This window comes from Chenopodium quinoa, unplaced genomic scaffold (genome assembly GCF_001683475.1).
Source record: "Chenopodium quinoa cultivar QQ74 unplaced genomic scaffold, ASM168347v1, whole genome shotgun sequence".
Taxonomy (NCBI): domain Eukaryota; kingdom Viridiplantae; phylum Streptophyta; class Magnoliopsida; order Caryophyllales; family Amaranthaceae; genus Chenopodium; species Chenopodium quinoa.
The window spans coordinates 159,682-184,684 of NW_018742359.1; the positions used below are offsets into that span (position 1 = coordinate 159,682).

A 25,003-nucleotide genomic window follows, 5' to 3' on the forward strand; every position below is an offset into this window, starting at 1 on the left:
GAATTTGAAATGAAAAACCATTCATCAATCAATAAGTTGAAATTTAAAACGTTCATGTATATTTTCAATCTTATTGAGCATTTTATCCACGCATTATTTAGTTGTCCCTTATGGGCGAGAATAAAATGATTCCGAGATCCCAAAGATCAAGAAATGGTTAAGCATGCTTTGGCTTGTCTTAATCATTAAATATCTTAAGGTAAGCAATCTAATTGCTAATAGCTCCAAGCTACTCTTGGTTTGATAAAATGTCACATCTAATGCATTCCTAACATTTTATCTCTTTTGCCACGACATCTAAGGACTCCTTACTGATATTGTTGAGCTTAACCAAGACAACTTGTATACCTAGTATACCTTACGTTCCTAGGGAAGTAGTGATGGCTCGCTTTGGCGTAGCCCATCACATACGCGCATTAGTTCGGTAAGTGTTGTTCTTGGAACGGCAAATTTTAGCTCAATATTATTAAGGGACCTAGGGTTTCTATGTTGGTTGATTCAAGTGAACTTAACTAATTTTCGCAACATATAGAAATCCTAGACATGCATCTAACATTCATATATAACAATAATATATAAAGCATAAATTGATGCATTTGGAAACTAGCATGACCCCTTGAAATCTTCAATTTCCATGGGTCTCCATCTTGGCTCGTCTTCATCGAAACGCCATCTTGAGACATCTTGGCCAAAATAAAATAAGCTAGCTAGTACAAAAATACTTAACGGTTCGCAGACCGTATTTAGATTTACAAAAATACATAACGGAACGCAGTCCGTATTTTCTATCCTAGTCGGGCCCCACTAGTTGCCATTTTCAATAACCTGTTTTGAAAAGAATCTTCCATTCACCCTTTCACTATTTGTGAATGGCCCATGCAAATTACGAAATACATAATTACACACGCAAAACTAGTAACTAACTTAGGTGGTTAATCCAATTAGCGCGCCTAATTAAAACTAGTCAAAGTTGTTTAATCCATTATTTCTAAACGCAAATTGCTCACGTAATCAAATAAGCTCCCACTAAATTCCGCATCCATACTTAATTAATCCGATTAATTAAGTTGGCATAACCCATAATTTGTCAAAATCAAAAAATTTTGCAAAAGCCGGAAAAACCGAGGTCAAACCTTGTTAAAATAATTATATAAATAATTTAGAACGGAAAAATTTTCGCAAAAATACATAGCTCAAAATCAAGCAAACTAGCCCACAAAATTGTTTGGTGGGTGCACACCATGGCTGCTCGGCATCCCACGCCTTGTGCTATGGTGCATGATGCTAGGAGGCTGCGCCCAGCACAACAAAGCCACGCTGCTAGCACCAGCAGCCTGCCAGGCATGCTACGTATGCTGGCTAGCAAGCTGGCGCCTGCCAGCAAGTGGTACGCTGGGCTGGTGCTTGCTGCCTTGCTGCCCAGCAGCATTCCCTCGCAATCCAGCCCCCTGCACTGGTCCACGCACATCAGCCCCAAGCTCCCCCCGCCACACAGCAGCCCCTCAAGGCACACCCCTGTGCGCACCAGAGGCAGCCACATGTTGTCTGCTAGGCATCCCGACTAGCCTTGGTGGCGCTTAGGTGTTTTTGCCTCGATTTGCGTGCCATTTCTCGGGATTTTATTCCCGATTTACGTGTGACATAAAATTAATCTAAATTTATTTTAGAATTAATTTAAGGGCAAAATTGAAAATAAAATAAGTCCAACTTAATTAAATTCAATTTAACGGTGCACAAGCCTAAATCATCCAAAATTTATTTTGAAATAATTTAGGTCTTCCTTTATGCTTAAAATTGAAATAGCTATGTCCATAATTAATTTTGCCAATATACAAATTAATAATGGATTTGACAAATGGGAGTTGGAAAAATAAATTAGCCATCTAATGATAAAAATTTTCCAACTTTCATACTTGTGTAAAGTAACAAGATTACATCTTCCAATATGAAGATTAATCAAAATTTTACTCACAAGTATTTGAACTTCAAGGATTTTAATCAACCAAACATGAAAAATCCAAACTTTGTTCAATATGGAATTTAGGGTTAGAGTTCCAATCATTTAAACCTTTAAAGATTAGAACTTTAACATACTTGGGAACTTAAAATTACACATTCACATCAAACATTCACACATTATTGCAATTAATTTGCAAAATTGTGAAAAATCAAGTTTATGTGAAAAAGGCATATCAACTCAAGCACTAATTAAAACTCCATAATTATGCTCAAAGATAATTAAAATAGCAGTAGATTAGGGATGCAATAATCCATTTTTTCTAACCTTTTAATGCTTGCATTAATCAAGGCTTAAAAAGATTGGCATGCGTGCTAGCGAGCCACGCATGCTGGGCTTGGTGCTGCTTGCTAGCTTGTTGTGCTTCTCTCGCCATCGCACACGCACACACCCTCTCGCATAACCAGCACAGCCAGGCCAGCATACGCATAGCCCAGCCAGCGCACTCACGCACGCAAGGCCTAGCATGCATGCTGCTAGCGAGCCACACATGCTGGGCTTGGTGTTGCTTGCTAGTTTGTTGTGCTTGGTGCTGTCATGCGAAGACACGCACGCAAGCACACAGCTACGCGAAGGTTCGGTGCTGCATTGCGAGGCTGCTGGGCGATGGTGCACACGTACACGCACACATGCATGCACCTAGCATTGTGATGGTGCTGTGTGTGGTGCTAGGGTGCTCCGATAGTGCCCATGCACATGCACACACACACACATGGGTGTTGTGCTTGGTGCGATAGGGCTGCGATGGGGCGTAGGCATCATGCTAGGGCTGCGATAGCGCCTAAGCTTTTATGCCTCGCCTAGCACACTCATGGTGCGCCTAGGCTTGCGATGAGCTAGCCTAGCCTAGTTATGGCTATGCTCGTACTTGTTGCTTGTGATTTTGCGACGCTCGGTCTCGACGACCTAGGCTCGATATCCGACATCTGTATTCGTAAAACTCTGTCGACTCATTAAATCCTTCGGATTAATTCGTCATCTCGGATCGGTTGTTTGATTGGGTTTGACTCGAAGGGTTCAGTTAAGATTAAGTTGTAATATTAATTATACCTTAATATTACTGATCGAAAGTGGCCTCCACCTAGGCATTCCGGTCACTTAACCTTACGGAAGAATTAGCTCTGTAATAATTCTGAACCCTCTATCAGAATAATACACTTGTTGGAAGGACACCATTCCTTTCACCAAATGAAAAGGATTCCGTGAGGATATTTATTAGAAATCTCCAAGATAAGTACAAAAAGCACTTAAAATATCAACTTCTAAATACTTTCAAGGCCGTCTACAATATAGGCAGCGAAATTAAGGACGACCTTATGAAATAGGCAGCTGTTATCAATAATAATGCGAAAGGAAAGAAGAACGACCGTCCTTCTTCTTCCTCTCCCATTAAAGAAGTGCTTGCTACTGACATTCGTAAGCGACGTATCCAAAGGTCGAAAAGAGTGTTTACTCCTCTTGGCATGAGCTACGAAACAACCTTCGACGAACTACACCACAAAGGACTGGTCATGCCCATAGGATCTATCAAAGATCCAGTCCTAGAGGCCAGATCACCTAAGTAGGATCCTAATAAGCACTGTAAGAACCACCAAGGAAGAGGTCATGATACTGAGGAATGTTAGAAACTCAAAGAAGATATCTAGGATTTGATCGATGATAACAAACTTTCTAAGGTTCTAGCCATCGCAGAAGATCTAATAATCTTTGATCCTTCTCTCCACATTACACCTATTGATGAGCCCATGATTGAAGAAGTCTAATCAACCACCATTGAGAAAGTGACCATGATTTAGGAGGACGAAAAAGTTTTCTTAGATTCCACTGAAGAAAACTAAGCAAATCTAAAAGAAAATATTAATAAGCTCTAAGATTCTATTACCAAGAAGAATGAAAAGAACGGCCACCCTCCTTCTTCTTCTTCCTTTCAAAAATTAAAGAAAAAACTCAATGCTCCTATGCCGCGGGTTAAACGGACCATTGAAAAATATACACCAATAGGAATGACTTATAATGAAGCTTTTGACTACCTTTATGGCCAAGGCTTCATTGATCCCAATGGAGCAATCCAAGATCCAATACCAGAGAGACGATCTCCTAATTAGAATCCAAATTCCTATTGCAAATACCATCGAGGAAATGGTCACACTACTGAAGAATGCTTCACCCTTAAGGACCACATTCAAGACCTCATTGATTCGAATTGGCTTCATGTTCCTCCGAGCAAGAAGAAGGCCAAGTGATGATAAGTACAAAGCACGAGACGGGCTTCAAAGACAAGATTTCATGATTCTTATCTTATACTTGTTTTCCCTTTCCTTTAATAAGTCTAGCATAGGCACCCTCCATCATTTCTTAGATTTATTTCACGAGTTTGTTTTTACCTTTCCATTTAAATAAAATGAGCATTTATTTCCTTGCATATGGTTATTGCATTGCATTGCATTTTATATAAAAAATTAAAAATAAAAAATAAAAATAAAATAAAATAAAATCCTTGCCGAACTAAGCACAAGGTATACCAATTGTAGGGTTTCATAGTGACCCGACACTACGCGGAAGGAAACCCACCAAGACCCGCCCCTTAATTAAAGCAATTAAACAAGCATAATTAACTTAATCAAACAAGATTAAGGACAAGAATTATACCTTTGACGCGTGCTTCGCTCCTAAAGAGCTCTTACTTCAAAATCCCGAAAAGACGAGATCTCCGACGGATCGTACCCTCGACCCGACCCGAGCGTCCTAAGTCTTGAAGGTTAGTCAATACGCGGACAAAATAACTATGAGTTTTACGAATCAAAGGTTTACTCTTTTCTAGAGTTGCCTTTTTAATTCCACTCAAGGTTGTCTCAAATCCCAATACCAAGCTTGGTATTTATAGGGAAATGATCCCTTGATTTTTCATCCTCCACCAATGTGGGAGAATGCATTTTGCTAATTAATTCATTTCTAAAATAAATTATTAAACAAAACTAATCACAATGCAACAAGTGTCAAATAGAGAGAGAAGGTTAGGTGAGGACCATGAATGGGTGGGGGGGACCATTGCCTTGATCCTCAAGGCTTTGCCCAAGATTGGTCCCCACCCTTTCACCTAAACCGCCACCACATGGGCAGTTGGGCTGCTACCAGCTAGCACGCCAGCTAGCATGGCGCTGGCCAGCCCAGCCAGCTAGCGTGGTGCTGCCCAGCAGCCTCTCATGCCTGGTGACAGGCCATGCTAGGCGCTGGTGCTGGCCAGTGCTAGGCGCTGCTGTTGGCAGCCTAGCAATGCCTATCGCACCACGCATCTCTCTCCTCGCATCGCATCGCTAGCACAGCCAGTGCTAGCTGCGCATTGCTGGCGCTGGCTTCGCATGCTACGCACTGGCTGGTCGCACATGCATCACGCACCAGCCATCCGCACATGCTCGCGTCCATCGCTGCACCTCACGTATTGCCAGCCTAAACATTGCTACCCCATACGCACATGTACACACTCGCACTAGCCAGTGCCTAGCACTGCTTGCGCTTGGTGTGAGGCAAGCGCACACGCACACGCACATGCATGTATGGTGCTGCTGCCTAGCACCTAGCCAGCCATTGCACGCACACGCACCAGCCCACACGCATTGCGCGACTGCTGTGCGAGGCCAGTGTGCGAGGCACACACGCACACACACACGCATGCCCCTGGCAGTGCGATGGTGCTTGTGCGTGGTGCCAGGCCTTGTGATGGTGCCTAGCAAGGCCTGTGCGCTGCGATAAGGGCACCACATGCACCCAGGCACCACGCTAGCATGCTTGCTAGCTGCTATGGGCTGCCTGGTGCCTGTGTGGCTTGCGATGGCTGCCATGCGCACTTAGGCACCCATGCTAGCTTGCGATGGGCTGCCAGGGTGCGCCTAGGCTGCGATGGTGCCTAGCACACCATGGTGCACCTAGGCATGCTATGAGCTAGCCTAGCCTAGCTACGGCTATGCTCATACCTGTTGCTTGTGATTTTGCGACGCTCGGTATCGACGCCCTAGGCTCGATTTCCGACGTCTGTATTCGTAAAACTCTGTTGACTCATTAAATCCTTTCGGATTTATTCGACGTCACGGATCGGATATTCGATTGGGTTCGACCCGAAGGGTTCAGTTAAGATTAAGCTGTAATATCAATTGTACCTTGATATTACTGATCGGAAGCGGCCTCCACCTAGGCATTATGGATCATTTGACCTCACTGAAGAATTACCTCTATAGTAATTTTGAACCCTCTATCGGAATAATACACATGCTGGAAGGACACCATTCCTTTCACCAATGATTTGAGGCACCCTTGTAGCCACATCATATCACCTTTCCCCTTTCAAATATACTATCTATCTTGATAAACCAGTTTGAGCCTCGTCTAACAATTGACGTTTCTTTCTTCGACCCACATCTACCTAACCTTGGGATGCGACAGTGTGCAACTTATGCAAAACCAAGTACAAAAGCTTAAGTGATTCCTGTTTAGGGTAAAAATATCCTATCCACGTGGCCCAATAGCATGCTGACACGTGTCAGCCTCAGAGAGGCCCAAGGGGATCCAATCCTTTACTAACACGTGGCACTTTAACCTAAAAGGGGATTCCACTATAAATAGAGGAAAATCCTCATTTATTACACATTCATAAATACATACACAAAACCCGAGCAACATTAATTGCATAATTCTCTCGAAATCCGAGAGAAAAACCTTACATTCCGCACTTTTATACATCCGGAAACGTTCTAACTTGATCGTCGGAGGCAGAACTCCACCCAACCGGAGTTTTCGTGATTTTAGCAGGTACAGACAGTCGACGCGCATTCTTGGAATTGTAACTCTCCCGAGGGACTCCAAAAACCCCGAAACATTTGGCGCCGTTTGTGGGGAGAGTACTTCCTAGATGGCATCATAATCTGTACCGCATGTTGAGGGCAAACGACCTATGGCAGAAATCGAGGTCCACACGGACAAGAATAGTGGTGACGACTTTGAGGTCAACACCTACGTGGCCCCAAACGGGTCATTTAGAACGAGACGCACCCGTTCCAAGGAAACAAGGGAACAAGGTGAAGACAAAGCTGGTCCTAGCAGCCCAACCGTCAAGTCGGCTGGGCAACCCCAGGAGGTTGAGGGTGTTGCCCCGTAACTAGAGACGAGCTCATGAAATTCATGACGAGTTTCAAGGGGGAGATCAAGGACATAATAAAAAAGTCAATTGACACCAACAAGGGTCTGTCAGCCAAGAAGCCTTCTCCCTCCGGGAAGAAGCATGTGAAAGATCGTGTGCCTACTCCTCGCCCTAAACCTAAAGGGGCGGATGGGCCCATGATCGGCCTATCCAAAGTTCGTTTCCCTGAATCAGGGCAAAGGAAGGTCATCCAGCAAGTTCATCCGGATGGGTTAAAAAAGACTTACTCATAATCCAGGAGAAGAGAAGTCAACAATTGTCTGAGACGGCCTCAACGTCGACGTACCCATAAAGTTTCAGAAATACTTCAATGAAGTATTCGAAAACAAACCGAGAGAGTCAATCACGCGGCATGTCCGCACGTACTGGCCCTTATATTATCCATCCGGCTCCGTATGTGCCCCAACAGCCATACATGTCGTATAAATCATCATACATGCAGCCGGCCCTCTTTGGGGATCAGGCAGCACAAAATGTCCAGCCCATGGACTGGCAGCTCCGGCTGCTAAACCTTGGGGAACAGTCGTCGGCGTTCTCTAGGGAGATAACCGAGGCGGCTCAGCCGGCCAAGGTTAAGAACGTGTTGGTTGGTACCTACAATGGTACCACCAACCCGAAAGACCACCTAATGGCTTACACCAACCACATGTAATTGAAGGGTTGGATGATGCCGCCTGGTGCCGATGCTTCCCGGCAACATTGAAGAGCATAGCCCAACGATGGTTTGACAATCTGCCAGCCGGATGCATCAACAGTTTAAAGACGCTTGCATACCTGTTCGCGTCCAACTTCTCCATGAACATCCCTGCCAAAAAGACAAGTCTCGACTTGGGGGCTATTCAGCAGGGAGATAGAGAAGGGATAAGGTCCTATGTCAGGCGGTTCAACATGATGAGAATTCAGATTCAAGGGCTGTTTGACGAAGTTGCCTACACAGACTTCTTCAAGGGTCTAAAGGACGGGTCGACTTTAAAGTTCGACATGGTCAGAAAGAGGGTTGCTACCCTCCAAGAGGCATTGATGGAAGCCGAAGCCTACATACAGGCGACGGAGCTCTGTGCCATCAAGCACCCGTGGGACCCTAAAAAGTCCGACAAAAAAGAGAGTCGGTCTGCTCAGCCAACTAAAAAAGAAGAGAGCAAGAAAAGAAAAGAAGTCTGGGTGGCGGACCATTCTGGTCAGTCGTCCCAGAAGAAAAAGAGAGAGTTGAAGCCGTTTGTTCCCAAGTACGAGCTCAACAAGGACTGCTCCTCCATCCTCATGGAGATCAAAGACCGGTTGACCATTGAAAAACCAGCAGCAATGAAGAGTCCCATCAAAAGTGGGGACAACAGCAAGTATTGTCATTTCCATGAGGATATAGGCCGTGACACCAATGGCTGCTATACCCTCAGGCGGCTATTGGAGCGTCTGGCTGATGAGGGGGGTTTGAAGTCCTATATGTTGAAGTCCAAGGGTAACCCCAAAACAAACAATGGACAACCGTCGAAGAAGCCGGCTATAAGCTCTGACACTAATGAAGATCAGATCTTCACCATAGTAGGCGGCTTCGCGGGAGGGGGTCCTACCATCCGGGGTACCAAGGACAACATCAGGAAGTTGGTCAACTCAATGGATGAGGGCCAGGCGTCGAAAGACACCTTCCTTGAGGTCCTCATCTCTGAGCACTAGTAGAAAAACGGACATGGGCACCGCCAAATGCGCACCGGTTCTAACCAAACCGGTGCGAAAAGTTTGTTTTTGCACCGGTTCTTACAAAATCGGTGGGAAAAGTGTGTAAATCGCACCGGTTCAAACTGTTGTGAAATAAAAAAAAAAACGGTTTTCTTTTATTTTTTCTTTCTTTCTCAGCTCTTTCATTTTAGTTCTTTCTTTCTCTTTCAATTCCACGATTTTTCCTTCTCTCTCCTCTCTCTCCTCTATTGAAGCGTACTGGTCTGTCGCTCTCTCCTGTCCTTTCTTCTCTCTTTCGATCTCCTTCTCCTTCTCCATAACCAAGCACAACCTTGAGGAAGAAGAAAAAGAATAGTAATATTGAGTGCCGTGATGTTTCCTCCACGCCTTTCGGTTCATGCTCGGTGCCGCTGCCTCCTCCATCAAGGTGTGATATTGAGATCTCTATTAGCACTTATATTAAAAATTTCTTATATATTTTCATCCATTATAAAATTTCGTTAATTCTCAATTATTGTAGATCTAAATTTCTGATTTTCATTTTAGTTTCGTTTTAATTTTCAATTAATGATCTAGAATTTTTATTTTTGTTTTAAAATTTCTGATTTCATCTTTAGATTTGTGGGTGTTTGATGCGGCTCCTCTGTTGTCGTGCTCCGTTGCGGTACTACTCTTAGGTTAGATGGTGGAGGTTGTTGTTGTTGTTTTAGGGTTGTCAAATCTCAATCTTTCCACGTTCAATTTCATTTTTCAAGAATTCATCACTGCTTCTTCACTTTTTCTCTCTTCTGGGGTTTCTGCTGCAAATTTTCTGCAATATTTCAACTTCAGGTTGAATCTCTTCCCTATTTTACTTCTTACGATTATTATAATTTTCTAAATTTCTATTATTGGTTTTGATCATCCATAATTATATTTCTTCTTTTTAAGGCTTCGTAACTTCCTACATCTTATCTGCTTCCTATTTTTTTGTTGATTATGTGCAATGTGTTTGAAGGAATTCCATCTATGTGTTCTTTCGCCATTTTTGATTGTTGCGTATTGTATGATTTTGCTTTGTTTTTGTTGCTGCAATGCTCTGTAATATTTTTGCATTTTTATAAGTGTTATGATCAATTTTGCCTTATTACCGTTATAAAAATTTGAATAGTTTATATGCTCAAGGATTTTTCGTTCCTGTTTCCTCTTATAATTTACAATCTAGGGCTTATCTTTGATCTAATTTTATTTATCTAATATAATTATCAGAGTAGTAAGTTTATGGTTCGATAAACTGACTATTGGTTCTAATTACTAAGATTATGAAATATCTTAACTAGCGGTTATGTTGTTAGAAAAAAAAATTATGAGCCTAATTGATAATTGAATCAAATATCCCTAAAAGTATAATGCCATGTCAATTGTTAAGTAATAGCGACACATGTAGAGATGTCATGGCTTTCCTTGAAGTTTTAACATTATATATATTATGTGATATAATATTACTGGTATATATTTGTATGACAGGGAGATAAGACAAGTGAAAAGTCAACAAAAACAATGTGGTTTCCCAAGTGAGTATAGTACTTTGTAAATTTCCCTTGGTTGAACATATAGGTATATTGTATGGAATTATTTTAACTTTCTCTCTTTATTGCCTAAGTAAAAGCAAAGGTTGGTGGAAAATTAGCTCCCCAAATGAGCAATCTCAGTGGCAAAGTTTCAAAGGAAAAAGTGAATGACAACTTCCCACAAAAGTGAGTATTACTGCAGGAAACCTTTACCCATGGATGTTATTATATTGAATTTTTTTTGGCACCTATAGCGCCTTTCCATGTTATTTTTTGCATTGGTTTATGTCAGATGGTTTGAAGGAAACTTTTGCTGCCTCTTTTGTTTTGTCAAACCCGAATTTCACCTGTCATTTATTCTTCTTGTTTAGTGGTCAGACTAGGTGTGGTATCTATTAAGTTGAGGTCAAGAAGTCAGCAATGGTTGAGGTTTTTCTTGGATGCTCTTGCCTCTCGGCATGATTATTGAAAATTAGCTGAATTAGATCCTTTAGTTACGACTCTATGTTGTTGTTTGCTTTAATCTCAGCTTCTCAGTGGTTTAGGAACTATGATAAATCTGCTGTTGTTTATGCTGTTTAATCATTAGAGTGTGATATTAGATTTTTCCAGTTTAGTGTGATATTTATTAAGCCAGAAATGTATAGAGTTTGTTTAGCTGAAAGCAATGAAGTGAGAGTGAAACATGTTGCTGATCTTATCTGTCTCAAATCACTCGAACTTACCAATGTATGGCTAAAAGCTATGTTACATGGACTTGGGAACAGGTGTCGGACACAAACACATGTCCAAGTGTCCGATCCGGCAAGTTCCAAAATGTTAAGACACGGGGATTCTGTCCGATATTTGGACACGGGTACATAGACACGTCAATACGTCACTTAAATTTATATAAATAAATTACATATTACAAAAGCTTTGAATTTTTCATTACGTCCACCCCTATTTTTTTAATCTTAATTATTTCCTCGGTAAATTATCCTAATAAATGACAATCTTCTTCCTCCATCTTCCCTTTATCAATGGTGGTCTTTGAACAAGATGTGTTTTTCTTTCATGTTTCTCCTCTTTTTTCCTCTCCACTCTTAATGGAAGTGTCCGAGTGCACCGTGTAGGGTCAGACACGTGTCCGTGTCATGTCGTGTCGACACGAATACTTCACAATTTTAGTCGTGTCCGATTAACATAGGCTAAAAGTATGCCTAGTATTTGTTTACTTTGGGTTGTGATCATGATTTGAAGCTCTTACATTGTTTTGGGTGCATTTGAGAAGATCCATTTTGCCCATGTAATTTATTAGAACAAGATAGCATACTAGTTACATGTTGCTTCATAATTAAGGGGAACAAAATGGGTTTCTTAAGTTTTTTTCTCTCTAACATGATGTGTAATTCAATATTCATACCTTCTTAATTGTCGTGCTTAACTGAAATATGATATGGTGGTTCTAATTGAATAACAATTGCTGCAAACACTGAATTCTGAATGTATGTTATGTTGCCTTTTCTTTTACTTATTCATATCTTATAGATTCATCTCTTACAGATTTGGGTGTTTTATTTGCCATATTTTTTTTGGGGGGGGGTTGGGGTGAGGCTGTTTTTCTTAAACTAAGATCGTGCAAGTTGCCTCAAATCTTTATTCTTCCTGCTTGTTTTCTTAGGCTGCTGTTTTGTCTGTTTTTTGCTGTTGTCATGGTTTTCTGGTCAGGGTTTCAACTTGTTTTCCATGTTCTGTGCTGGTGCCTGACTTGCTGGTGCTGTGTTGCTGTGTTTCTTGTTGGTCGTGTGTGTTTCTGTCTTGTTCAGGTTGTTAGGATGCCTTGTTTGAGCTTCTGGCTTTCTGTTTGTTGTCTGCTGTTTGCTGCCTGCTGGTCTGCTGTTCTGCTTTTCTGCCTGCTGTTGTGGTTGCGCTGCTGTGTTCAGTGCTGCTTTGCTGACAAGTTGTTGTATGTTTGTGTTGCTGTTGCACTGTTATGCTGTTGGTCTGCTGGTTTTGACAGCTCGTGCTGGGTCTGGTGCTGGCTGCCAAGCCATGGTGTAGCTTCTGGTTGCTGTTTTGCTTGTAGCTGCTGCTGGGGTTGCTGGTCGTGGTGTGGCTGTGCTATCTCATTCTCTGTTGCAGGCTTGGGGTCAATGGGAGCTACTGCAGTCTGCTTTTTTTTTTTGTCTTAGATTTTATTCTATTTATCTAAGATATAATGCTCTTTAATGATGGTTAGGAAGGTACTCTATTTTTATTGATTTTGTGGTATTTTTAAAGACTTTTGGCACTGGTTCTATGACAAAACAGGTGCGAAAAGTTTAGTTTTTGGCACCGGTTCTCCCCCAGAACCGGTGCGAAATGTATGGGGTTTTAGCACCCCCCAAATCCCCACCGGTTCAAAACCGGTGCTAAATGGGGGTTTTGAACCGGTGGGGATTACATATTTTCACCTAGTGGAGAAGGATCGGGACAAGGTCAGGCAGTCTCATGATGACCCCATAGTCATCGAATGCAAGGTTGCCAACCAACGAGTGGGTCAAATCCTTATTGATACCAGGAGCTCGTCTGACCTTATAAGCTATCAGTGCTTGGCGAAGCTCAAGTACAAGCCTAGCAGCATGCACAAGGCCTCTCACCCCCTAGTTGGCTTTGGGGGAGGGGTAGTGCATCCGGTGGGGAGGATTGACCTACCCATCCGGCTAAGAGAAAAGGGGGAAGGATGACACATGGTCGTCAAGTTCTTGGTGGTCGAGGAATTGACCGCTTATAATCTAATTTTGGGCCGTCCAACCCTCAATGAGTCCAAGACAGTCATCATCCTATCCCTCATGCTGATCAAATTTGAGAGGGGTGATGGGTCAGTGGGTTCCCTGAATGGGGATTAGAAGACTGCAAGGGAGTGTTATCTCTCAGTCGTCAAGCCTACTGTGGCCGCAGCCGGCCAAGGCGAGGAGCCAATCAACCTTGATGGCTACAAGGTAGCCGCGCCTGCTCCCAAAGCAGCCTGCAAAAAGAGGAAGGCGAACCACCTGGTGGTCGTCAAAAAAGAGAAGCAATAGCAATCACTGATCGGGGAGCGGTCAGATGATCTCCGTCCCCAGCTGGGTGGTGAAAATATTGACATTGTTCTAGATGACAGCCGTCCGGAACGAACCGTTAAAGTGGGGACGGTTGCTTTTGCAAAAGTTGGGTGCAGATTTGCACCAACTGCAGAAGGACTTCAAAGACATTTTTGACTTTTAAGTGGAGGAGATGCCTGGCGTCAGCCCGGATCTTGCTGTCCACAAACTCGCCGTGGATCCAAAAAAGAAGCCGATTAGGCAAAAGAAAAGGAACCACGGCGAGGAAAGATCTCAGGCGGCAGCCGCCGAGGTTAAGAAGCTGCTCGATGCCGGGTTCATTCGGCAATGCTACTACCCGGATTGGGCAGCAAACGTTGTCCTTGTCAAAAAGACGAATGGTATCTAGCGGATGTGTGTTGATTACACAAATCTAAACAAGGCATGTCCAAAGGATAGCTATCCACTTCCAAAGATCGACAATCTAGTCGATTATACAACCGGTCATGCCTTGATGAGCTTCGTGGACGCCTATTCAGGCTTCCATCAGATACCCTTGTGGAAAAAAGATCAAGAGAAGACGACATTCATCACAGATCAAGGGTTATTAGTGATGCCATTTGGGCTGAAAAATGCGCCTGCTACCTTCCAGCGGATGATTAATACGGTCTTCATTAATCAAATTGGGAGGAATGTAGAAGCGTACATAGATGACATGATAGTCAAATTTAAGCTCCAGAGGAATCACCTTGCTGACCTCCGAGAAACCTTCACCACCCTTAAACGGCAAAAGGTCATGCTTAATCCCAAAAAGTGCGTCTTTAGTGTTGAGTCTGGGAAGTTTCTTGGATTTTTGATTGATCAAAGGGGGATAGAGGCCAACCCGAAAAAGGTACAGGCGGTAATTGACATGAAGTCACCCCGCACTGTCAAGGAAGTCGAAAAACTTACCGGTTGTCTGGCAGCATTGGGGAGATTCCTCAGCCGGTCAGGCGACAAGTGCCTCTACTTCTTCTAGGCAATCAAGAAGAAAACTAGATTCGAATGGGGGGAAAATGCTGAGGCGGCATTCCAAAAATTGAAATAGCACCTCCACTTATTGCCATGGTTGGTCAGCCCTCTAGCAAGAGAGGTTCTCTATATGTATTTGGCCGTCTCAGATCATGCCCTCAGTTCCGTTCTCCTAGCTGAGAGAGACGACATTCAGTTCCCGGTCTATTTCATTAGCCATGTTCTTCGAAATGCTGAGCTACGGTACCCCTTGGTTGAATAATTTGGTCTCGCGCTGTTCATGGCAGTCAAGAAGTTGAAACCATACTTCTTGGCACATCCGGTGGTGGTCTACACAGACCAACCCCTCAAGCGGCCAATGACAACCTTGGAGTCATCCGGCAGAATGCTCAAGTGGGCTATTGAAATGCAAAGTCTAGAAATCGCTTTCGAACCAAGAAAGGCAGTGAAGGGTCAGGCATTCGCCAACTTCATTGTGGAAATGAAAAGTTCGGCTCAACCGAACAATGTTGATCAGGTCTGGAAGGTTTATGTAGACGGGAGCTCAACTATGAATGGTTGTGGTGCAGGCAAAATTTACACGTCTCCGGAAAGGGACCAATAATATGAATATGCACTACGGTTCAAGTTCCATGTCTCTAACAATGAGGCGGAGTATGAGGCCCTACTAGCCGGTATCCGCATGTGTAAGGCGGCAGGGGCAAGAAAAGTTGACGCCTACTCAGATTCTCAGTTGATTGTTAGCCAATACCATGGTGACTACGAGGCCACCCATCCGGCTATGATCAAATATCTATAGGCGGTCAAAGACGAGGCTGGGACACTTGACGAGTTTCATCTAAGTTAGGTGCCCAGGTCAGAAAATAATCAGGCGGATGCACTGTCTAAGTTGGCATCATCCGCCTCTTGTGATGCGCCTAGGTCAGTCTTTTGGGAAGTCATGGAAAAAAGAAACATTGAACATGATCCCATTGGAGTTCTTGACCGAAGCTCTACCTGGATGGATATCATCCGAGCTTATTTGGCAGACAACACTTTTCCGGACGCCCCTTCAGAAGCGACTGCATTGAAAAAGCGAGCCTCATGTTTTGAGATCTACAAGGGGGAACTCTTCAGGAAGGGTTACCTCCAGCCGCTGCTGAAATATGTTACCCAAGAAAGGGGAAAAGAAGTTCTAAAGGATCTACACTCGGGCTTTTGTGCATCATATATAGGCGGCAGAACTCTAACAAAACGGGCCAGGCGGCAAGGCTACTTTTGGCCCACTCTAGAGGAAAACGCCATGGACATGATGAAGAAGTGCGATAAGTGTCAAAGATTTGGCCGGCTCATACACCGACCAGCCACTGATTTGACGGTTATCTTCACCCCGGTTCCATTTGCAAAATGGGGCTTGGACATCCTGGGTCCATATACGCTTGCTACAGGCGGACAGAGGTACGTCCTGGTTGCTGTAGATTACTTCAACAAATGGGTAAAGGCAGAGGAGGTTAAAGGAATTAAGACAAAGGATGTCATCTCTTTTATCTGGAGAAACATCATCACCCGGTTTGGGGTATCTATGTCTATGGTCTTTGACAATGGCCCTCAGTTTGAAACGCCTACCCTCAAGAGCTGGTTGGGTGATCAAGGGATCTCACATTGTTTTGCATCAGCTGGCCGTCCCCAAGCAAACGGCCAAGTTGAAGCCTTCAATAAGCTCATCTCAGACGGCATTAAGAAGAAAATTGAAAGGGCTGGCGGTCTATGGGCGGATGAGTTGCCTCATGTCCTATGGGCCATCAGAACAACTGAAAAAGGGGCAACCGGTGAAACCCCGTTTCTCATTATATACGGCACTGAAGCCGTCCTGCCTATCGAACTTTATGAGCCAACACTTCGAATCATGCTAGGGCCAATGAGCAAGGAAAGTTAACCCCTAATTGGGAGGGCCCCTATTGGATTTTTGAAGAAGTTAGAGGCGGTACCTACCGCCTAGAAACTCCAGACGGCAGGAAGATAGCCAGAACCTGGAACGTAGATAACTTGAAAAAGTACTACTAAGGACTTGTTAATCTTTGTAAATAGAGTATATTAATGAAAAGAATGCTTTATTTTCATTGTCATTTGTGCAAAGTTCCATATGTGCAATGCACAACCGGGCAACCGTCTGCTCTAAACAGAGTAGACGTAAGCTAAGTATCAAAATTAGCTATTCATAAGGCCAATGGCTGGATATATCTTAAGTCGCCTGCTCCAGCATGAGCAGGCAATCGGCGACACCCATCTAGGTGAATTCGTCGAAGAGAGCATCTCCCATTTGGGTGGTACATTGTTCTATAAATCATAACTTAAGCGGCTTTGACCGAATGTCTAGGTTAAACTTAACCCATGGCTGCTTGAATGATTAATTGAAACCAAGATACAACAGGTCGTTGCTCTAAAGCAACACAGACGGTAACTAAAATCTTGGTCGAAGGTAACCGGTCTTTGCACCAAAGCACTACAGCCGGTTACAAACTCAAATTAAGCAAGGTCAAAACCTTAGCATTTAATCCATAACTTGGTTATGATACATCCGTTCGGCTAATGGCTGCCTGAATACCAGCAAACGGCAATGACAGATACCCAAAGGGAAATCCGCAGGCGGTTAAAAGAATAATATAGGTTGGCCCTAGCTGGCACCGTTTGCTAATCCAACTTAGAATAATTCTACTTAAAATACGGTCAATGATCGCCTATCTATTTGTCCGGATGCTTGTATGGACGGTTGCTTGCTTAGAGTTGAATAATATTAAGCAAACAACGGTCCAGGGGCTGGCAGAGCCAATGCATCCGGCATACCGCACGTATCGAATCAAATTGCAAAAATAAAAAGATTTGTACGAGCAAAAATTGCAAAAATTGAATCAAATAATATTAAAGGCAAAACTAACTCAGTCGGCAAAATATATTAATATGAAAATATTGTCATCCGGACCTATGTCCGGGGAAAGAAGACACAAACAAACTACACAGCTAGCAAGCCGGAAGAAGAAAGAAAGAAGAAAACAAATTAAGCTACTGCTACTGTTGTTGCTGATGCTCCGACGGCTGGCCCTGGCCGGAAAGAGGAGTCTCTTGAGTTTGCTGGGCTTGAGCTTCGTTAGCCCCACCCGGCATTTGATCTTCCGTCTGCTCCTCATCTTCCTCCTCGGCAATGCTGGCCCATTCTTCAAAGGGAGTCGCCTTCTCTGTTCCGAGAACCTGGGCATCAAACACCTCAGTGGCGTATCTGTATCGCAGGTCAAAGAAAGCCTAGTCGATGTGCGGATGGATCAGCCTCCAGCTTCCCCTTGTGGTCTACCTAGGTTTGGGCCAACTCATTCTTCAGCCGGTTGACCTCTGCCCGCAGCTCAGTGTTCTCCTTGTCAGCATCCCCCAAGGCTTTGACATCAGCTTGGAGATTTTTGACTTGGAGTTCAAAGTCGGCTACCTTCTTATAGGCCGTATCAGTAGCCGCCGTGAGCTCCTTGATTAGCTCCTCCAGTTTCATCTCCCGGCTTTTAGTTTGGATTTCATACATTAGGGTGTTATATTGGGTAACATCAATAAGTTCGGCTACCCTTCTCTAGGCATCCCTTACCTCCTCTTGCTTTTTCCGCAAGGGGACCTTCATGTCGTCCACCCTCAACATTACTTCCAAAGTCAGCCGAAAAGGGGTTTGTTTTCAATTACGTTACAACCGGCAAAAGAATAAAGTGGCACAAATGCACCCCAACCGGTGAATTACCTCAGCGAGCAGTGAGTTGATGCGGTCTATGTTGACCTGGTTTATACTCGGCACCGCCTCATTCTCGGACCGGGTAAGGGTCCTCATCATTCTCTTGGCGTAATTTTTGAGATCCGGCCAACGAGAAGAGGCATCTGCATCAATAGATTTATTGGTTAAGTACTGAGCATAGGCGGCACCTACATTCTGCCGGCTGCCCGAAGAATCCCCTGATTGGGTAGCTTGGGACCTGACTCGCATTGGCCTAAACGGCCAGGGGGGATCAAAGGTGAGAGTCGTACCTTGATTTTCAGGTTGAGGGGTCACTCCACCCCCAGCCGCATTGGAGCCGGATGCTACAGCAAGCACCCGGCTTGAGGGAATTTCGGGCTCCCACGTTCTAGCCTTAACCGACCCTAAGCATAGGCCAAGATCTTTCAGGCTTTTGCCTGCTGAGGTAGGCCTCTCAGGCATAGGCGGCATTCCGGTAGAGGCAAGGGCAGCCGGAACCCTTCGGCTTTTGGAAACAGGCTGGGAGGGCTCCTCTTCCGGTCTCTTCAGCATTTGTCTTAGAGAGCGAGGAACATTCTTGCTCCCCGTCTGAAAAGGAAACAGCACAACCGGTTAATATCAAAAACAAGCTTCAAACAATACAAACGGTAAAAGAGCTCAGCCGACACTTACCCCATCATCTCTGGCCGCTAGTTGGGCCCTCTTTTTCTGTAGTTGATCCTTCCGGATCTCTGTAGCAGACTTAGTCGGTGTCTTTTTGGGAGGCACCATTTTTAATCCTTTCTCTGTAAGGAAGGAAAATCAAAAAATCAGAACCCATTCAAGTATGATACAGACGGCATAAAGTGCCGGTTAACAATCAACATACGTCTGCTAAACATTGTGCTTAGGCCACGGGTGGAAAGGAACGCCTCGTCCTTTAGCCAGTCCAGATGAGGGACCCAGTTTTTGGGGACAATGACTTATGTCCCATCATCCAAAGGCAAAGAGGTCTTTCTGAAAAGACCCGTCTCCATTATTTGATCCCAAGCCTCCTCCGGTACCTTAAGAAGGGCACACTTCTTCCCGAGGAGAGTCGAGTGTGTGTTATAGCGACGCAGCCGGTGGTTAAGTTGCAGCGAGGGGGAAGAAACCATGTAAAACTTGCTCTTCCAGCTACTCCACTTAGACGGCTTGTTAAGCGTCATCATAAATTCCGGGTGCTTGGTCAATGTATACCACGCATTCCAACCGCCTAGGGCACGGCTGAGGTAGTGCATATGTGCAAACGCCTCCCAGCTAGGCGTTATGTGCTGCATCTCGCAGGCAGCTATGTATTCTAGTATATTCACCCAAGAGTTGGGTGTTAGCTACCAGACGCCAAGGTCGTAACCCCTTAGAATGGCCTTTATTGTATTGTGGAGGGGGAACTGAAGGCCGCCTTTGAACGCCGCCTCATAGCAGCCGAAATAATCATTGGCATGGTCAAGGTCATCTTCCTAGAAGACGGTTGCCTCGACAAGCGGCACCACAATCTCCCATCCGGCCCCAACCGGGCGCTTCTCCAAAATTGCGGGAAGGGTGGCATTTAAAGTGACCACATCCCGGGCGGCCATGTGCGCCTCTGTTGGATTGTTGATAGAGGGCCACTTGTATGCCTCCTCATCCTCTTGAGGGGCATCCGGTGCAAGTCTAATTGCTGGACGGTCTCTTCGCCGCTTGTACTCTCAGATTCGTCCAAGATATCATCCCCGGGCGTGCTAGGTACGCCCGGTTGGTCATAAGGTACATAGTCAGCCAGAACTTCTGCTTATCCATCTGACTGATATTCGGGGTCTATGGCCGTACGTCTCGTCCGAGCCATTATCTCTTGCACATGAACAGAGATGGTCGGATTCGTAGAAGAGTAAGGGTGGTCCAAACACCCCCAAATAACATTGTTTAATTTCGTAGAGTCCGACTCTACGCGGAAGATTCTACGCGGAAGAGAAACCCGCCTAAGACCTTCCCACTAATTAAGGCAACTAAGCATGTAATCACAAATTAAACAACAATTAAGAAAGAGAAGGAAAAGACATTCTTACCCTTGGCGCGTGCTTCGCTCGATTCTCGAGCTCTTACTTCAAAACTTGTACCCCGCAAATGCGAAGGTCTCCAACGGCTCGTAACCACGAACCCGACCCGAACGGTCCTAGTCCCGAAGGTTAGTCGGGATTAGACTAATAAAAACTAGAGTTTTCTAACTTAAGGTTTTCTCAATTTTCTAAGGAGATGCCTTTTTAGTTCCACTCAAGTGTTCTTCCCAAATCCCAAAACCTCGGTATTTACAGGGAAATGAACCTTGATTTCCCATTCACAATCAATGTGGGAGATAGGAGGAGATGGATAAGGTGAGGACCACCAAGGAAGGGCACCAACCCACCTTGATTCCCAAGGCAATGACTAAGCCTTGGTCCCCACTTAGCAAAACTGGACCGCCATGCCAAGTGGCTGGCTGGCAGCCTGCCTTGGCTGCCAAGGCTTCCGGCTAGCGCCTAACACCGAGGCTGGGCAGCCTTGCCAGCCAACAAGCACACACGCACAGCTAGCCGCAAGCATGCGCAGCCAGCCAGTGCATGTGTGCTGCTTGCGAGCCACGCATGCTGGGCACTGCTGCTGGGCGAGGCACATCGTGCTGCTGCTTGCTAGCACACACGAACAGCCCAGCATGCCTAGCACGCCGCTGGCTGGTGCGTGTTGCTTGCGATGGTGCTGCTGCCAGCGCATGCTAGCAAGACCTAGCCTTGCGATGATTGCTGAGCTAGCTGTGCACCAGCGCCTAGCATGCTAGCAAGGCCTAGCCTTGCGATGGCTTCTAGGCTAGTTGTGCGCCAGCGCCTAGCATGCTAGCACCGCCTAGGCTTGCGATGGCTGTTGGGCTAGCTGTACGCAAGCGCCTAGCATGCTAGCAAGGCCTAGCCTTGCGATGGCTGCTGGGCTAGCTGTGCGCCAACGCTTAGCATGCTAGCACGCACGCATGGTTACGATGCTTGCGGTGGCTAGCTAGCATGCATGGCCCTAGCACGCCTAGCATGCTAGGCTTGCGGCTAGCATTGCGATGCACATGCTAGCTCGAGATCGCCTTGCCCTCACATGGCTAAGCCAATGCGAGGCTACGGCCTCACTCGAACTTGTAACATGATTGATTTCACGTCTCGTCGAATTCTAAATTCGACTCGTCTTGCGACGCTCGGTCTCCATTGCGATGCACATGCTAGCTCGAGATCGCCTTGCCCTCGCATGGCTAGGCCAATGCGAGGCTACGGCCTAACTCGAACTTGTAACTTGATTGATTTCACGTCTCGTCGAATTCTAAATTCGACTCGTCTTGCGGCCCTCGGTCTTGACGCTCTAAGCTCGATATCACACGTCTTTGTTCGTAAAACTCTGATGACTCATCAAATCCTTCGGATTGATTCGTCATCTCGGATCGGTCGTTCGATTGGGTTCTACTTGAAGAGTTCAATCAAGATTAAGCTGTAATATTAATTGTACATTAATATTACTAATCGGAAGCGCCCTTCACCTAGGAATTATGATCACTTGACCTTATTGAAGAATTAGCTTTCTAATAATTCTAAACCCTTTACCGGAATAATACACGTGTTGGAAGGACACCATTCCTTTCAATCTCCCACTTCTCCTTCCAGACAAGTGTGCAATTTGTGTATAGCCCTTATCCTATGTCTCTTAATGTCTCTTCATGAACTATAAGGTAAGATTCTTCGTCATCCTTATTACGTCCAGAAGTTTTTCTCGATTCCCGAGTTTGACTGTCAATAAACAGATGAATTCTAAATCCATCTGAGCACGTCCATGCATTTTCACAATCTCGCTCTTCGAGAGGCCTTGTAAACAACAAAGACGTATTTCCTATTGTTAATGGGGGGACATTCCCAGTCTTGTACTGTAAGCTTCCCTTACTAAGAGGACCTAGTAGCCTGAGTGTTGCTGTTATAATCCCCATTTACAGCAGACGTTTGACAACATCAAAACGACTAGTGCTCAAACAAGAGAACTTGCAATACTAGTATTCTCATAAGTCTATCCGGTACAGTTCCAAACTAGTACCTGTGCAAATGATTTATGACTATCATGTCCTTGTAGCATAAGAAACGGTGCTATAAATCATACTACACACTAATCTCAAGTGGTCATTAATCGTCCATCGTATAAATGACCTCGATTAGGGATAATTTTTTATTAAAATGTTCAATGTTCACTTAACAGGTGTTTCTTTATCCAAGACATGGTCTTAATACCCTATTTTGAATATTCTCATAAATCGAATGCACTCATTATTTAATTGAAAACCACAATTAAATAGATATGGAGTAATCATAAATTTGCAGAAAATTTAATTGCTCCAAAATTGAATGGTTCAACATAGTGTTTTACATTAAGACATCGAGTTTAATTAAAACATCTATACAGGGAAATCAAAGCCAATCTCCAATATGCTTGATTCCCATTGCCTCAACGTGCTTGTTGTGCTTCACTTGAGACAAAGGTTAAGTTAGAGGATCGGCTACATTATCTTCCGTTCCAATCTTACAAATTCTGATTTCACCCTCGGATTTCCATTATTTATCATGTGAAATCGCCGCTTGACATGTTTGAGCTTCTGATGCTCCCTTGGCTCCCTGGCTTGAGCAATAGCTCCATTGTTATCACAATAAAGGTCTATTGGACCCTTAATTGAGGGTACAACACCAAGTTAACCAATGAACTTACGAATCCAAACTGCCTCCTTAGTTGCTTCCGAAGCTGCCAAGTATTCGGCTTCAGTTGTAGAATCTGCAATGGTGCTTTGCTTAGCACTCTTCCAACTAAACGCTCCTCCATTAAGGCAGAATATGTACCTTGACTGTGACTTTGAGTCGTCTCTGTCAGTCTGGAAGCTCGCGTCAGTATAACCTTCAACAACCAAATCATTACAGCCACCATAGACCAGGAATTTATCCTTGTTCCTTTTCAGGTACTTTAGGATATTCTTGGCCGCAGTCCAATACGCCTCTCGTGGGTCTGATTTGTATCGGCTCGTAGCACTCAAGGCATACGATACATCCGGCCTAGTACATATCATGGCATACATGATCGATCCAATAAGCGAAGAATATGGAATCTGACTCATTCTCTCTCGCTCATCAGCTGTCTGTGGACACTGTTTCTTGCTGAGAGTTATGCCATGGGACATGGGTAGGTGCCCTCTTTTGGCCCCTTCCATGTTGAATCGTGCCAGTACCTTATCTATATAAGTACTTTGACTCAATCCAATCATCCTCTTAGATCTATCCCTATAGATCTTGATGCCCAATATGTACTGTGCCTCTCCTAAGTCCTTCATTGAAAAGCACTTTCCCAGCCAGCCCTTTACGGACTTTAATAGTTTAGTGTTGTTTCCAATGAGTAATATGTCATCGACATATAAGACTAGGAATGCGATGTCACTCCCATTGACCTTCTTGTAGACACAAGACTCATCTGGATTCTTGATAAAACCAAACTTACTAATGGCTTCATCAAATTGCAGATTCCAACTTCTGCTTGCCTGCTTTAGTCCATAAATGGACTTCTTAAGCTTGCATACCTTCCCGGCATTGCTAGGATCAACAAAACCTTCCGTATGTGTCATATACACAGTTTCTTTCAAAATCCCATTAAGGAAGGCGGTTTTGACATCCATTTGCAATATTTCATAATCGTAATATGCAGCAATCGCTAGGATGATCCGGACGGACTTAGGAATTGCAACTAAAGAAAAGGTTTCATCATAATCAACTCCGTGAATTTGCCTGTAACCTTTTTCCACCAGTCTAGCTATGTATATAGATACATTTCCATCTTTGTCTGTTTTCAATTTGAAAATCCATTTGCAATCGATAGGTGTGTAACCTTCAGGCAAATTAACCAAGTCCTACACTTGATTTTCAGCATGGAGTCCATCTCGGATTTCATGGCCTCTTGCCAATTTACAGAGTCGGGGCTCGTCATAGCTTGTTTGTATGTCGCTGGCTCATCTCCATCCATAACTAGGATGTCTTGATCTTCGGTTAAGACAATACCAAGGTATCTGTCTGGTTGAGATCTTGGTCGTTGCGACCTACGTTGGGTAATCGGTTGAGCATTTGCATTGTCGGTTTGGCTCTACCTCTCGAACTTTGTCGAGTTTGCTTTTCCTCCCACTTGTCATTTTGGAAAGGTGTTCCTTCTCTAAAAAGACACCATCACGAGCAACAAACACTTTGTTCTCGATTTATTGTAGAAGTAATACCCTTTGGTTTCTTTTGGGTAGCCCACAAAGAAACACTTGTCTGATTTTGGGTGAAGTTTGTCAGAAATTAATCTCTTGACATATGCTTCGCAACCCCAAATCTTAAGAGAAGACAACCTCGGAGGTTTCTTCGTCCATAATTCATATGGAGTCTTTTCGATAGCTTTTGACGGAGCACGGTTCAGTGCTAGTGCCGCAGTTAGAAGTGCGTGTCCCCAGAAAGAGATAGGAAGATCACTAAGACCCATCATTGATCAAACCATGTCTAACAAGGTTCGATTCCTCTGTTCGGATACTCCGTTCCATTGTGGAGTTCCGGGAGGTGTCAACTTTGAAAGAATACCATTTTCTTCCAACTGATCGTCGAATTCATGGCTCAAATATTCGCCACCTCGATCCGATCGAAGTGCTTTAATTTTCTTTCCACGTTGATTTTCAACTTCACTCTGAAATTCTTTGAATTTCTCAAAAGATTCAGATTT

At 44.3% G+C, this 25,003-nt stretch overlaps 1 protein-coding gene across 3 annotated transcripts; it reads left to right on the plus strand.

Annotated features, from left to right (window-relative positions):
* Window positions 1-9,072: 9,072 nt before the first annotated feature.
* On the plus strand, window positions 9,073-13,018 carry LOC110695846. 3 transcript variants are annotated; one of them, XM_021873079.1, is made up of 5 exons: window positions 9,073-9,309; window positions 9,500-9,713; window positions 10,389-10,435; window positions 10,525-10,618; window positions 12,241-13,018. In XM_021873079.1, exons 2-5 carry the CDS (start codon window positions 9,565-9,567, stop codon window positions 12,260-12,262), a joined length of 312 nt encoding a protein of 103 aa, XP_021728771.1. In that variant the 5' UTR covers window positions 9,073-9,309; window positions 9,500-9,564; the 3' UTR covers window positions 12,263-13,018. The 3 variants fall into 3 exon arrangements, 2 of the variants coding, with proteins under 2 accessions (XP_021728771.1, XP_021728766.1); XM_021873074.1 differs by having other exon boundaries at window positions 9,076-9,309; window positions 12,435-13,017; XR_002506215.1 differs by lacking the exon at window positions 9,500-9,713 and having other exon boundaries at window positions 9,077-9,309; window positions 12,435-13,017.
* Window positions 13,019-25,003: the final 11,985 nt, after the last annotated feature.

What these genes read in the sequence shown, in the direction of transcription:
- LOC110695846 (XM_021873074.1), top strand. Translation starts at nt 9,565, where the DNA reads ATGGTGGAGGTTGTTGTTGTTGTTTTAGGGTTGTCAAATCTCAATCTT. An exon ending in AAAACAATGTGGTTTCCCAA is followed by an intron (nt 10,436 to 10,524) that starts GTGAGTATAGTA and finishes TTATTGCCTAAG; the next exon opens with TAAAAGCAAAGGTTGGTGGA. An exon ending in AATGACAACTTCCCACAAAA is followed by an intron (nt 10,619 to 12,434) that starts GTGAGTATTACT and finishes TGGTTTTGACAG; the next exon opens with CTCGTGCTGGGTCTGGTGCT.